Here is a 15098-nt window from a genome sequence, read left to right on the forward strand (position 1 = left end):
ACAATGAATAAAGGATTATTAAAAGGTAAAATTTAAATTTAAAAAAATCAAAAAGGGTTTTAAAACAGAATTTTTCGTTAAGTTAAATGTCAAAATCATATCTATATAAAATACTTTCTTCCTTATTATTTTATTATAAAATTATTTCAACCGATATTTTTCTCTTTGCAAATGAAGGGTTAAAAAGGTAATAAAAAAATTCTTTAAAAAAACACTTCTTAAATTAAAAAAAACAATCTTTGATTCAAGACGGGGGAGAAATTCTTTAAAAAAGAGTTTAAGCAAATTGTAGATGGTCAACCTCAATAATTAAATTACGAATATACAACAAAATTTAATCATTTTTATAGAAAATAAATAATTAAAAAAAAACGTTAAAATTCAAAATAATTACCTGAAGACAAGCTGAGATATCCACCATCCTCCCATCGTTATCCGGACACCAGAGGAGCTCGTCTTCGATAAATGGCATTGCCACAGCAGCACTGCCCTCTATTCTCTCGTCTCTGTAGCGTCTCAATACAGCTGTGAAGTGATTTCGATACATTTCTTCAGTCACAATTTCATCCATATCACCTGGATAATGTGCATTATCTTAAAGAGCTAAAACACCTACCGCTAGCTTACTAATTCAATTTACTTTGCTCTTAAACTCTTTTCCTGTTCTTTATCTTTCTGTCTTTTTTTTTCCTATTTCAAAAATTTACAAAAGTTCTTGCGGTAAAATCAGTCTGTTCGTTATTTTCAAACACTGAGATTGTCTACTGTTGAACTGTTTCACGAATGCAAACATTGAGATGGTTGATGCATTGGATAAAAAGGCAGTGGTTGTTTACTTCGATAACACATTTATAGCACTTTGGAATAGCTTTGAACGGTTTCTTGTCCACTTCACTAAAACACTTCAATTGTTTTATATTTGAACTGAATAACGTTATATAAAATTTTGATAATCACAGTTCTTTTTTCCACACCATTAAACACTTATTCCAATGAAAAGAGAAATATTACTTATTTGACTTTTCCAAGGCACTAATATTTCACATTTTTCTTATTATTTTCCTGTGTTTGGGAAATTTTTCCAGGAATTTATCACGTATGGATGAACACTTCACGACTTGTTGGTGAATTGTTGGCATTTTTGTTAATTCAGATACATTTATTCGGTGGTAATCTGCAAAGTAAGAGAAAAAGGCGTTAATTTGAATGATCACCTCAACAGCACGCATAAATACATTTGAAGGGATTCTATATGAGTGTTATACTGTCATTATTTGAAGTGTTTAGTTTCTAAAATTGTGTTTGTGATTATTTGAATTTCTAAGGAATTCTATTAGTCTTTACTAACTAGAATTGTTCATACTATCTTTATAAACCCCTCTGTTATTCATATTGCGGTAAAATTATTTTCAATTTCCTAAAAATCGCCTAAAAATGAGTGAGTCGGAAAACAAGTCAAATGTCGGAGAGGACAATCCCAGCAAAACCGATCCAGAAAGTGAAGAATTTGACCCAATTGCTGCTCTTTATGCAGAAAATATGGATCTAAAAGGTCCCTGTATGGACAATTTGTTCAGTTTTGAGAACAAATTCAAGAGAATTGGTACATTGGAGATGGATATAACAGTTCAGCTGAAGCAAAACAAACCGTCTGCCAGCGCCAGTACTTCTACAGTGACCACTACGGAAACTAGGCGTTTCCTCCCTGAGCAAGGTATCTAAATTCAAATTCTCAACGGTCGATTAGGTTATCATTTTTTCAAAAGTAGATTTGGGTCCTTGTAGGGATGGTGAAGGGGTACAAGAGGCTGAAGCATACCAAGAATGTCCTAAATACAGCTGTGAACTTCAAAGGTCCCCTGAAAAAAATGTACGAGTTCATGGAAACTCAAACGAAAGTTAAGGTTCGTTACTTCCCTCATTTTTGGGCAAATGATCTTCCTAAAAACACTGAGAAAAATATTTCCCCTCAGATTTATATCCGTCACAATCATGGAATTCGAGGATACGTAACAGGAGTTATTGAAATATTTGATAAACATTGGAATATAGTACTGAAAGACGTGGAAGAATTCTACAAACGAAGAAAATTCAATTACACTGAGAATAAAAGTGGTTTTGGTGAGAAAACTTGGTGAAATTTTCCACATAAAATCGTAAATAATTAATTAAAATTTGTGATATAGCGGATTCTCCAGCAGAGGATTGCAGTGAGAGGCTGAAAGAGTTGGGCATAGAGTTGCCGGAAGTATCAGTAAAGTCAATCAATAGGAAGAATGTCGAGTGTCGGCGTCGAATTCCACACATTTTACTCCGTGGCGAACAAATCGCATTAGTGACACGCTACACTGACCCATCGTGATTGATTTATGCCCTACAGATGCATCCTGAAGTGCAGACACAAAGATTTTTATTTACATTTCAATAAATTGTTTTTAGAAAACATTGAGTCTTTCTTTCACTATCAGTTTCCTCCTTAATGGTGCTATTCCAATGAAAAATTAACATGTTCGTTTTTTAACTGTTCTCAAGTGCTTCTACATTATCTACATTTTTATGTTGTGGTTCTTGTCACGAATGCTTAGTGATTTTAGAACACGAGGACTAGGAAAACGGGAAAAGAGTCGAGACAGGAACTAACACAAAGAAAAGTCGATAAAGCAGATTAACTTGTGTTGGTAATTAAATTAATTTAAAAAAGAAAAGGCTGTCAGGATTTTAAATAATTTTGAATTTAATTGGAAAGGTCTATTAGAATTGGGAAGGGTTATTTGGAATAGAAATAGGCATTCGCCATTTTGAGTCAAATATTGCATTAGACAAGACGGAAATTTTGTAAGTAAAATAAAAGAATTATTTTTGAATATCTAGCTAATCATATTGCAATTTATTAGGATTCAAAGGAAAAGGATTAGGTCAAGGACGTAGGAATTTGTGTAGGAAAACCAGATAGGCTTTGAAATGTAAGTTGTCTTTAATTTTGAGGTATTCTTCGATAGGACTGACGCTTTGGTAATTTTTATTATAGCCAAAAATAAAATTGTTAAGAAAAAAACTACAACAACTTGAGAACAGTTAAGTGCTGAAAAACAATATTTTGGAGAAATATTTAATTTTCTCTGTCATTCCAATTCAAAATGAATGTGTTTTTTTGGCACGTGACTGTTCTCAAGTGTTTCTGCATAATCGATTTTTATTTACATGGTTCTTGTCACGACTGTTTGGTGGTTTTAGAACACGACGAGTACTGGGTAAAACAGTCGAAACAGAAATCAAAACGAAGAAAAGTCGATAATGAAGAAACACTTGAGAACAATAAAGTGCTAAACAAAATGTTCAAGAGAAAGTTTTCCTCGGTTTTTGAACATGTTTTTTCGCATATGACTGTTCTTAAATATTTCTGCATTATTATTTCTTTAAATTGGTTCCTGTCATCACTGTTTTCCCTAATCCTCGTCGTGTTCTAAACCACCAAACAGCCGCGATAGGAACCATCACAACGAAATATCGATTATATTGAAGCACGTGAGATTAATAAAAGTTTTAGGAAAATTTAAGACGTTTTATTGAAGGTTAAAAATCAGTTAATTTAAACTTCCAGTATTTCTATTCTATAGCCTCAAAAATAGTACAAATAAAATGACACTTAGTTAGAATCCTTACGGTACTATCACACTAGGATTTTTTCACATTTTAATTTTAAATTGAATTCAGCAAATTGAGCATTAAAATTGCTAGAACCACTTGAGATTTTTCATAGCCAGGACACATTTTTGCGAGAAATTTGCTGAATTCAAAAAAGCCGCGCAGATTGTCATTTGTGATTTTGTTACATTATTCGAAAAATGAATGAGTCCAGTGATGAGGAAGAAATTTTCCTACTTTATGTAGGATACATGTTCAATAAAAATGTGTCTCAAGGTAAAAGGAAGATACTGTGGGCCAGAAAATGGATCCAAGCGAGATCTGCCCACGGATTCATTGAAAAAATGTATGATGATACCGCAACTGGTGATTTTTTTGGACACAACAATTTTCTTCGTATGGTTACTGAAGAATTTGAGGAACTACTTCACATAGTTGGACCTCATTTGCAGAAAGAAACAACGAAAATGAGGGTGCCTATATCGCCTAAGTCCAATAAAATTGGAATAATTGAGCAATTTTAACATTTTAATTTGCTGAGTTGAAATTAATTTGAGCAACCACATTTATGCTATTTTAGCATATTTAAACATGTTTTGGTGAGCCAAGTATTAGTTTATATCAATAAATAAGCGAAAATCTATTAAGTCAAATGATTTTTAATGCAAAATAACGCATAGGAATAATTCATCCGAAAATTCAATTGAATTTACAAATTGAAAAAATCCTAGTGTGATAGCACGGTTAGAAACCTTAGCCTTTTAAAATTAAAATCATGAAAAAATTTAGTATATATAGATTTACTTAGCAAAAATTTATGTTTATTAAACGTTTCACGCTGCATGTCTCTTTTTGCAGTAGTTTCATTCGGAATTTTTATACACATTTGGTTATTTAAAATAAATTGTAGGGAAATCAAAGACCTTTCTTTTAAGGTCAAAATGATAAAAATGGGACGGTAAAGACCTCAGAAATTCTTTTTTTGTAATATGTAAAAAGAACAAAAATGAAAATGGCGTTCAGTCTGAAGGATTATTGAAACGAACATGGAACATTCAATACGATTTTGAAGATTTTACATCTAAATTTTGGATGTACCAACGAGGTTATATAAGGTAATGGTACACACGCAAGTCAAAGTCAAGTTGCATTTTTATTTTTTCGAAAAATCCGTATTATCAAAATTAGTTTTTCCAAAAAGTTTCAGTTAAATCAATGACTTTTATTTTAAAGTCAAAATGATTAAAATCAGGTTATTGTAAAATGAGAAATTGTCCGTTTTTGCGCTAAAAAGTCGAAAAATAAAAAAGGTGTCTAATTTAAATCGTTAAAGCTCAAATTAAGATAAATATTCTAGTACTTTACTTTCAAGTTTAATGAAAATGTACCGTAATTGCGGGTTTATCCCCTGCGAGTGACTTTGACATTCTCTTGTTCGTGATCTTTTGTTTAGTTCTAATGTTTAAGAACGATTCTCCATAGATCTGACATGGTAGATTGAATCGGTAAAGCCCATCCTTAAGTTATAGAAGCAAAGAAAAGCTTACGAACAGGAGGGTGTCAAGGGTGAGGGTAACCCTTACTTAAAGTAGTAAATCTAAATCACTTTTTAAAACAGATGAATTAAAACCCATATATTTTAAGTAGAAAAATCAAAGACCTTTCAGCTTGTGAACAAGATAATCAGGATCATAAAATTAAAATCAGAGATACGACCTTTTTTCCCGGAAAAAGGATTGATTAAAATCAAAATGGCGACAAAGGAATCTTAATTGACCGTTACAAGTCTATATCAAGAAATTTTCAATCAGAGATTTCTCTGAGACTTACATAGACTGAAAATCTTTCTCTAAATCGTCTAAATCATTTCGTAAATCCTGCTCTAAAAGAGTTATTCGACAGGGGTCAGTGTCGCGTGAATTCCGCTGATTTATTCAAATGTAGGCAAACACATGCTGCTTGGAAATTTGGTTATTTGCCGAAGATGATTTTAATGCCAATCGATTGGCCTGTGAATTATGGCTCAGAGGCCGGGAGGTGGCTTGAAGTGAAAGGGGCGCACACGATTTTGGCGACTCTGTGAATTGGTGAGAAGATGATGCATTTTTCTGGGGATCGCATCGTGCCAACGAACGCTTTCAATCGTTCCTATCGCACAGCATTCCCAAGCGTCTAACCGGCGGCATCGACATGACACTGGATTAGACAACTTTCTCCGCGGCGCACCAGTGAAAGTGGCGGCCGCGGCGGACGCCAAGAGACGAGGAAGCAAGTTGGTAGTTTTGCTGGTGCAGCTGACAGATCAATGCACTCTCTTGCAGGCAGAAGCGGCGGGTGGGAACAATGCTACCAAGGGGGATTTATCTTTTGTAAATTAGTCTTTTTTTAATTTTCTAATAATTTTTTTTTTTAAAGATGAGAAATTTAAGAGTCTTCGGAATTTGACTTGAAGATAGATTCTTATTATTAAAGCCCATGATATTAATTATATTCTATAAAGTCCTATAGAAAAAATATATGGAAATTTACTATGTCGATAACAAAATGAGCTATATCAGAAAATTATTTTTAAAAGAGATGACATTAACGATTCCGCAGGTTCATAATTGCAAAGATTTCATTTTTAAAAATTATTAATTCCACCATAAAATTATGGATTGGAATAAAAAACGACAATCCTATTAAACAGATAGTAAATTTTATCATTCATATAGTAAAATCAACAATATTTAGTATTTCCTTCTGGAAACTTTTACATGATGAATTTTTCTTTTCTAAAGTGCTGAATCATTAACTCTGGTTATATAAAGCATATTACAGGCACCTGTAACTTCTATCGTATGTTCAAAATTCGAAAGTAATGGCTCCGGCACACCTTTTAGATCAGGAAAATTTCATGAAGTCGAAATTCGAAACCCATTCTTTCTCACGTGTTTTACATATGACTATCTCATTTTTTCGCATACCAAATTCGATTGAGCTAAATTGAATTTGGAGTGATGTTTAAGAGAAGAAGAAGAGTGAGAGAGAATGAGATAGACATTATGTAAAACATGTGAGAAAGAAAGGGATCCGAAATTCGACTTCATGAAATTTTCTTGATCTAAAAGGTGTGCCCGAGCCATAAAAATAGGAGGTGGCACAGGCAATCTCATTCGCCCGCCATTAATCTTTGTGGAACAATTGAGTCCTGAATTAAGTTCTATCGTTCAAATCTTAGCGTTCAGGTTTTGAATAATGCCTAAAGCTGGATATTAAGCCTTACTCTGTGTGAGACAGTAATTTAAAAAGATTTTTTGAGCAAAATTGTGGAACCCTTCTAAACGTTTACAGCAGGAGTTTTCCCAATAAAAAGGATGTTCGAAGATCGGTTGCGAAAGCCGAAGAAATTATATTGTTACTTAATGCTTAGGATAAGATGGGGTAATTTGGAATGATGCCTATTTTGGAACTATGAGATTTTCTAACAGTTTTAGATGGCAAAAGAAAAAAACAACGAAGAACTAGGGAAAAGTGCCCATGCTTTGCACGGTCTCAAGCTTTATAATGACTATTTTTTCCGATATTTCTGAATATATGCGACTCTGCAATATATTTTAAAAACGAGACACTTTCCCCTAGGTTTTAAAATATGGGTGCGATGAGTCACATTTATTGAAAAACCTAGGAAAAATTTAGTCATTGTAAAGCTTGGGACCGTGTAAAGCATGAGCACTTTCCCCTGCTCTTGAATGCAAAATTCTTGTACTTCTTTGTGATTTTTTTCTCTTTGACCATCTGAAGAGAAAATCTTAAAATTCTAAAATAGACATGATTCCAAATTACCCTAACTTGCCCTAGTCTTCATAGTAACAGATGCATTTCCTGTTCATATTTCGAAATATTTCAAGTGCCAAACAAGAACTTAAAATAACGAGGCTTATAAATTTTACGATCCCATTAGTAAATATCTTCAAAACCGCTAAATAACTCTTTTGATATCTTCGTGATGTAGTATTTCATAAATTTTTATAACCTTTCGTGAATTTTAAAATGAAAAATCGAGCTCCGTTCAGTAATAACCTTTCGAAGAAACAAATCCACAAGTCCACAGCAAAGCTAAGCTACACCTATTCGAAAATATAGCGAAAGCATAAAGTGCCTTAATTTCGATTTTCGTCATTCTTGACACTTCATTCGTTAACAATCTCAACAACGTCAATTACATTGTGTAAACAGTTGCTGCAGAAAGTGAATTTTTCTGCAGTTTTATGGAATTTCAGGATGGCAGAACGTTTCAATCGCAATTTTGTTAAAATAAATGTCCTTTTCATGAAATTAGCTCACATTTGTGTAACTCGTCGGATTAAACTTTCGAATTTCCAACGGGTTTTTAGGGTAAGTTCTCTCTGATATAACCTTCGAATCGGTACAGAGAGAATCTCAGCCGGAGAGAGCTCTCAAATCGGGAAGGTTATTCAGGGGCCTATTAAGCCTAATAAAAAGTGAAGCTATTTTTCACTTCTCCTTGTAAAAATTTTGCAGATATTGCACCGCGACTTAAACAAATTTGCTCGTAGTTCTTGTGTTATTTCGGCAAACATTATGAAATATGTATTTTTAGATGGTTTTTAATACAAGATTTCGAAATATATCAGACTGATAAGTCAATTCTCCTTAGGAAAAAACTTGTCAATAGTCTTCAGTGCCTCTATGCAAAAACGTATGGAGAAATGAAATGTCGAGAGGTCCCTGAGGTTATTACTAAAAGAGAGGATTTATGAACTTGATTGTTTTCTGTTTATCTCTCGGTTTTCGAATCCGATTTTCGATTCCGAAAATTCGAAATTTATTTTGATATGCTTTAGATAAATCCCCCTTTTTGCTTGCAATTGTCTCAAAAAGTTCATCTCAGCGGTGAGATGTGTCTCCAAGAGGGCATACCGATGGTCCATCTTTCGTGAGGAAGCCACTTCGAAATAATTGTGCACGAAATCAAAAGTCCCGCGCTCTCATTCACCATGGGAAGATCTCTTTGGGCGCTTAAAGTCTTATTTTATTTTGGTTTTTGGTGGGGTGGAAGCCATCCAAAGAGGGAAATTCTGCACGCTTTGGTAGCTTTTCGATTTCGCTTTCGAGCTCAATTCACTTGTAAGTACAAGTAATTACCTTGATTTTCCTCTATTCAGCTCCATTTTAATTACTTCCTATTTTTTCCTCCACTTCGCCGTCTCGCACATATTGATTTCATAAAAAAAAATAGTTGTGGAAAATTATTTATTATGTATGAAAGTACATTAAACTTGTACTATGCGCCACTTAATTCCACAGGGTGAGACAGGCAAGTGTTTTGGAAGAAAAAAATCAACTGAAAAACTAATTTGAAATATTTGGAAAGTCAGCAGCCAATGGCAATTAAGAAAATATCCGCCATATTGGAATTAGGTGCTTCTGATTGGCTCTATCTTCAAATTATTTAAAAATCTCTACTGGTCATTTTGGTTTATAATTCCTTTTACGATTTTATTATGTCTGAATTTTCCCTTATCAGTTGAATTCGGAAGAGAATAACTTTGATAAGCATTTGAAGAAATTTGTGATGGATTTATTTTAAAATAAAGACAACAACATCGTGAATCACTTTTGAAAATGAGTAATTTTAAAATATTTTCCTTATCATATTCGTCGTTTTTTTTATAAAAAATATCCCCTGTATTCAATTTTAGCAAAAGGATTTCTTTTTGTATCACCGCAAAAGCAATAAATGCCTCAACTTGTGCTCAAAATAAGTGCTAAGAAAATCAAATCGATACAATAAAACAACTTTTTAATAGTTATAGATAATGCAATTTTGATAAGACAAACAGATTAAACAATATTTATTGTTTGGACAAATTAATAAAAAGTTTATCTACAACGGTTTTTTCTGAAAAGTCCGAGCTCTTTGTTACAAATAATTGCGATTACCAAAAATTGTAAACACGTTTTTTCGTCAGTTTTGCTTATGTAAAGTAAAATAGAGTAAACAACTCAAGAAATACAAAAAATGAAGAAGAAATTGCGGGGGAAGCACCCTGTTTATATGGCAGTTGGTTTGTTTGGCTGAAAATACATCCACTCTCAAGTGTAATTATTTAAAATGTTATTCGTGTGAAACATTTCTACCAATTGTTGCAATTTCTTCGTAAAACACACACAGACCATTATAACCAATGTTTGATGAATAAAATAAAAACAAAAGAGATGGGAAAAGGTGTATTTAATATTTTACGAAATCTGAAATTTTAATATACGACTTCATTTTTGGGGAAAACCACTTTTTTTTATTAAAAATTATTTCTAGTGCATGGAAGAAACTTTTACCTTTGATATTCGACGAGAGTCGTCATTTGGGTAGAAGCTTTCCTGTCCTCGACTCATTTGAGGACTCGCAGGATGAGCTCAGGAAGGTGACATTAAGGCACTCAGTTCACAAAATCCTGCAAAAGAAAAACAATTGTTTATTAAAGAAAATTAAATTAAATAAAAATTTAAATAATCTTGCAGGGATGTTTGGAAAATGTGTCTCGAAAGTTCGTTCTAAAAATTGATATTGCTCGGATTTAAAGACTTCGAATAAACGATCAGTAAAAAAGAAAATTTGGTAACCAAAATATTCAAAGTGATCGGTAAAAATATAAAAAAACGGTCTGTAAAAAATTAAAAAAATAACAATAAAAACTTAAAAAGGGCAGTACCAAAATTTAAAAAGAGCAGTATTTTATTAAAAGCGATCATTAAAAAATAAATATAAAAAATGATTAGGAAAAAATACAAAGTGGTCAGTAAAACGTAAAACTTGATCAGTGGAATTAAAATGTGGTCAGTAAAAAATTAAAAATTAACAGTAAAATAATTAAAATAGACCAGTAAAAATATTAAATTGTTTTTACTGCTCATTTTTAACTTTTTATTGGCCAAATTTTACTTTTAACTGACATATCTTTACCTTTTACTGACAACATTTTACTTTTTACTAACCAAATTGAAAATTTACTGAACATTTCGTGTTTTTTGCTCATCATATTTAATATTTTGCTAACCAGTTTTAACTCTTTACTGCTCATTTATTTTTCCTGTGTATTTATGTAGGCAATTTTAAAATATTGATATGATTCTGTGGGTAGAGTAGAAGTTTTTAAACCCTTGCGACGGCAAGATGAGTTCCAAGATCCGGAAAAAATCAATAGAATTCCTCTTGTTGACTTTTATTTACTTCACTCATGGGCCTCTCGACATTACATTTTTCCATACGTTTTTGCATAGAGGCACTGAAGACTATTGGCAAGTTTTTTCCTAAAGAGAATTCACTTAGGGGAAGTGCTCATAATTTTGGACAGTCTGCATATAAGCATCGATATCCTAAGTTTGAAGTGCGATATTTTCAATACTAATTGACTTTTTTTGTTACTCTCTTTTTAGAAGGATTGTTTAGAAACTTGGCAAGCTATTTATCATCTCATTTTTACTAAAATTAGTTTTAATACGTTTAAAAATGAATTGATATGTAGAGGTGAATTTGACTCTTATTTTGGACAACTTGGTTATTAATTTTTACAACTTGACTGTAAATTTGGACAGATAATCCGCCTCAATAGGATGCCCATTGTTCTTCATTTGATGAACCAATCTTACCAAGTCCTCTTCCTGTTCATGTAAGGGAAACGTAGAATGTCACAGAAGCCCGGAAACTTTCCATATCATTCATTAAAGTGAGTTGACTTCGATACTCCAAGTACGTGCGGATTCGCTCATTCCCTGATCTTTCCGGGAGCCTTTCAAGGCATTTCTCGCTACATCTCTTTCGTAGAGATGATGCTCCTTTGTTTCTCCAGGCATTTGTCCAACCTAGTCATCACAAAAGCTAAAACTTCACGAAATTTCGTGAGAAAAACACCTGTCCAAAATAAGAATCATCACCTCACTGGTGAATGTCTTAAAAAATTTCCCATTTTTCACACGAAAAATATAATTCACAAGGCAAATCTCACTTTAGGTCAAATGTACAAATCATCAGTAACGTGAATCAACACAATATTCAATGAATATTCAATAATATCACTCAAAAACAGCGAACAAACTTTGTTAGTACTTCACCAAAACTAAATAAGACTGAAGTAAGCCACGAAGTTCTGTCATATTTCTCGTAAGCAATTGCTCACACTGAATTTTCAACAAAGCAATTTCAACTCAAATCATATTCAAAATTTAACGTATTTAGTGTCAAAATCTTCCAAAAAGAACAAATATTTAGATAGAATTCATTATTCATCAAATATTGGAATAAAAATCCATCATTTTAATCAATTTATTTTTAGTGTCCAATGTTATCCTCAAAGTGTCCAAAATAAGAAACTGGACAAAATTATGAGCATTTCCCCTATCAGTCTAACATATTTGGAAATTGTACATTAAAAGCTATCTAAAAATACACATTTCATAATGTTCGCCGAAATAATACAAAAACTACGAGCAAATTTGTCTAAGTCGCGGTGTAATATCTGCAAAATTTTTACAAGGGAAAGTGAAAAATAGCTTCACTTTTTATTAGGCTTGATGGGTCCCTGCTTCACTATTATACTTCCACTCAATTTATCTATAAATCCCGGGGCCAAATACGCCGCTTTACATTCCGGGGATAAGGGGTTCTGTCCCACTAAATCATCCTCGGACGGATCGGGGTGGATCTTTTAGAAGACCGTCCACGGACAAACCAGGGTAGATCTCGAAAGTCTACTCGAAACCCTCTAAAGCTCAACTTGACTTCAAAGTGAACTATTGCACCCTTTTATGGTTGCAATTGTATATGCATTGTTCGCCAGAATTATAGCCCAAAAGCGAAATATTGCTTTCTTGCGGAAAATTACGTATCAAATTGCAACAATATGTAATTACACTACTCTAAAATGTGTAAAATAAAAGTTTTGATGAATTAACAAGAAAAGTTTGTCAAAAGGATGTTGTTCTGTATAAAAAAGTTTTGTAATTTCGGTGGCTAACTGTAACTTGTGAAAATTTGCCAAAAAGATGTTTTACCCTTTAAAATTTAAGAAAAAGTTTTGTCAAATTAATAAATAATATCCTTTTGACAGAATTTTTACAAAATCCATCTGTCCGCTTAACAAAACTTTGTATAGGTATATTAAAGATTTCATGCAATTTTAAGGTTCACACTATTAAGGTTCAAACGCCTTCAAATCTATTTTGCCAAAACCAAAGTTTATAAATAACTTATAAGTTCGATGATCTTTTTAAATCGAGTGTGATGTTACTAAAATATAAAATTTAGAAATCAAAAGGTATTTAAATCGTTTCATTTGAAACTTTGAGGTTATGTTTAAAAACAAATTTTAATTATTTTACCGTAGCTAAATCTTTCTTAATAACGCTAATGGTTAAATAATTTTACAATGATTAAAACAACTTTAATTTAATTGCAAAAGAATAACATAATGACTTCTAGAACATAATATAAGCTCATTTAATTTTTTTTTAGTCACATTGAAGACTTTTTAAAGATCCTCAGCACATTAAAAGTAGCTTAGATAACATTATATAAAATTATTATCGAATGCAAATTGTTATGTGCAGAATACATCAGCTAAACTAATGCAGTTAAAGGTGCTTTTAATGAGCAATAATTAAGAAAGTGAAATTAATCTAATTTGTACGTGAGCTAATGTTCAGTTAATTAAAGCCATCCTTTTGCTTTTTAAAGTGTTTTAATGAGATAAAATACTTTCAATTCTGAAGCTTTACTTTTTACAAATTTATTACTAAATTTAAATAACTTTGAGCAACCACTTTATGCTATTTTAGTATATTTAATTGTGTTTTCATGGACCAAGTAATAGTTTATATCAATAAATTAGTGGAATTCTATCAAATCAATTGATTTTTAATGTAAAATAATGCATAGAAACAATTAATGTGAAAAATAATTTTGAATTTAGTTAGTTATACAGTTAGAATGTTAAATCTGCCTTAATTATACTTTTAAGGTTATCTTAAAAAAAAACTTCATTAATAACAGATTTAAATCGAAATGTTTTTGACCGAGGTTCTTAACATTTGTAGATCTATAACAAGGCATTGTTGAATTTAGTTTTGATGAAATAAGAACTTGAAATGAGTAAAATATAGGTTAATTATTTGTATATTTTAGGTTATGTTGGAGAAGTTTTGGAAAATCTACTGCACTTACAAAATGAAATTTAAAATTGATTTTGGAAACTGATAAGGCTAGCAATTCGAGCAATATAACAACAATAAAATAAGAAAGCGTCATTTGAAATTCTGAGGTTATGTTATGTTCTTAACACTGCGATAATTATAGTCAATATATCTCAGAGAATTCTAAAATCCAATTAAAGCCACTTCAGATTCAAAAAAAGTAAAATATAACTTAAAACAAATAAATGAAATGTTATTTGATCTAAATTTTTTGAGGTTATGTCAAATGTCAAATGTTATTTGAGGTTGGATGCTCTTCAAAATCGACCAAGCATTAATATAAAATAAAAAAATAATAAAAAAATTATTTATGTTTCTTAAAAACAAAATCTAACGTTTATTTAAACCAGGAACAAAGATCAAACTGAACTTTTGAGGTTATGTTCAAAATTCTTTTAAGGTTATAAGCGAATTTGACAATGTAGGACTGTATTTGGAAGTTCCAGTGATTGATAGACTTAATTAAAAAGAAATATCGCCTACATTATTATTATTGTTTAATTTAATGAAATAATATTGCATTTTTATGGTTATGTTTAAGACAATGAGCTCAGCGTCAAGCACAAAACTTTTATCTTCTATAAAACTTTGGTTATTGCATTACGGAAAAATTTCTACAGGAACAAAAATGAAAAACAACTAAATTTAAATAAAATTTTGAATTTTTTAAAACATTATAAGGTTAGAATCCAATGACTTCTGGCACAAAAGAGAAGTCTTAGGTGATTTCTTGAATTATTTCAAACATATGGTTCAATTTTTGGGAAAATAATAGCTTCTTAATCTCAGATTTTTTTAAGGTTATGTTCAGCCTAACCTCACAATTCTAGTTAAATCCATAGCTATGTCAGATATATAAGATAAATTCTAAAAAATAATGCAATTTAAGAAGACAATGCTCTCCAAAACTAGCTTGCAAATTTTATGAGGAACCCCAAGAGGTAAATAAACTGTTCCATCCAGTGAAAAAAACTTGAAACAAGTGAAAATGCAAATAGTTAATGTTTAAATGTTGAGTGTCAAACAAATTGTTGGTGCTATTTGTTGTTTGCTTTTATTACGTGAAAGTTCTTCTGCAGCTTTTTGCATTTTCAAACCCGCAAAAGAGCTCCTATCCATCTTTTCCCTCATACTCTCACTCTGCTTCCAATTTATCTAAGATCACATTTATTGTTGCACTCGAAGAACATGCCAGAGTTCAT

At 31.7% G+C, this 15098-nt stretch overlaps 2 protein-coding genes across 5 annotated transcripts in view; one reads left to right on the top strand and one right to left on the bottom strand.

The window, feature by feature from the left end:
- The window catches only part of LOC129802374 (ecdysone-induced protein 74EF), a 337693-nt gene that overhangs the window by 227677 nt on the left and 94918 nt on the right, over nt 1-15098 (bottom strand). For 2 of the 4 annotated variants that reach the window (XM_055848136.1, XM_055848135.1), the window contains exons 3-5: nt 9988-10103; nt 617-1174; nt 395-525 (exon numbers count right to left, since the gene is read on the bottom strand). In XM_055848136.1, coding sequence (XP_055704111.1) covers nt 395-472 — 78 coding nt within the window. In that variant the 5' untranslated portion in view covers nt 473-525; nt 617-1174; nt 9988-10103. Of the gene's footprint in view, nt 1-394; nt 1175-9987; nt 10104-15098 lie in introns of all 4 variants that reach the window. The other 2 variants (XM_055848134.1, XM_055848133.1) reach the window with 1 other exon arrangement.
- LOC129802375 (U7 snRNA-associated Sm-like protein LSm11) lies at nt 1255-2449 on the top strand. Its single transcript, XM_055848138.1, has 4 exons — nt 1255-1714; nt 1786-1904; nt 1974-2121; nt 2187-2449. The coding sequence occupies exons 1-4, from the start codon at nt 1435-1437 to the stop codon at nt 2360-2362; spliced, it is 723 nt and encodes a 240-aa protein (XP_055704113.1). The 5' UTR covers nt 1255-1434; the 3' UTR covers nt 2363-2449.

The sequence above is a fragment of the Phlebotomus papatasi genome, chromosome 2 (assembly GCF_024763615.1).
Source record: "Phlebotomus papatasi isolate M1 chromosome 2, Ppap_2.1, whole genome shotgun sequence".
In the NCBI taxonomy this organism is placed as follows: domain Eukaryota; kingdom Metazoa; phylum Arthropoda; class Insecta; order Diptera; family Psychodidae; genus Phlebotomus; species Phlebotomus papatasi.

Excerpts from the sequence above, each read along its gene's own strand:
- LOC129802375 (XM_055848138.1), top strand. The coding sequence starts at position 1,435 with ATGAGTGAGTCGGAAAACAAGTCAAATGTCGGAGAGGACAATCCCAGC. Across the intron at positions 1,715-1,785 it reads GCGTTTCCTCCCTGAGCAAG|GGATGGTGAAGGGGTACAAG; the intron begins GTATCTAAATTC and ends GGGTCCTTGTAG. Across the intron at positions 2,122-2,186 it reads TGAGAATAAAAGTGGTTTTG|CGGATTCTCCAGCAGAGGAT; the intron begins GTGAGAAAACTT and ends TTTGTGATATAG.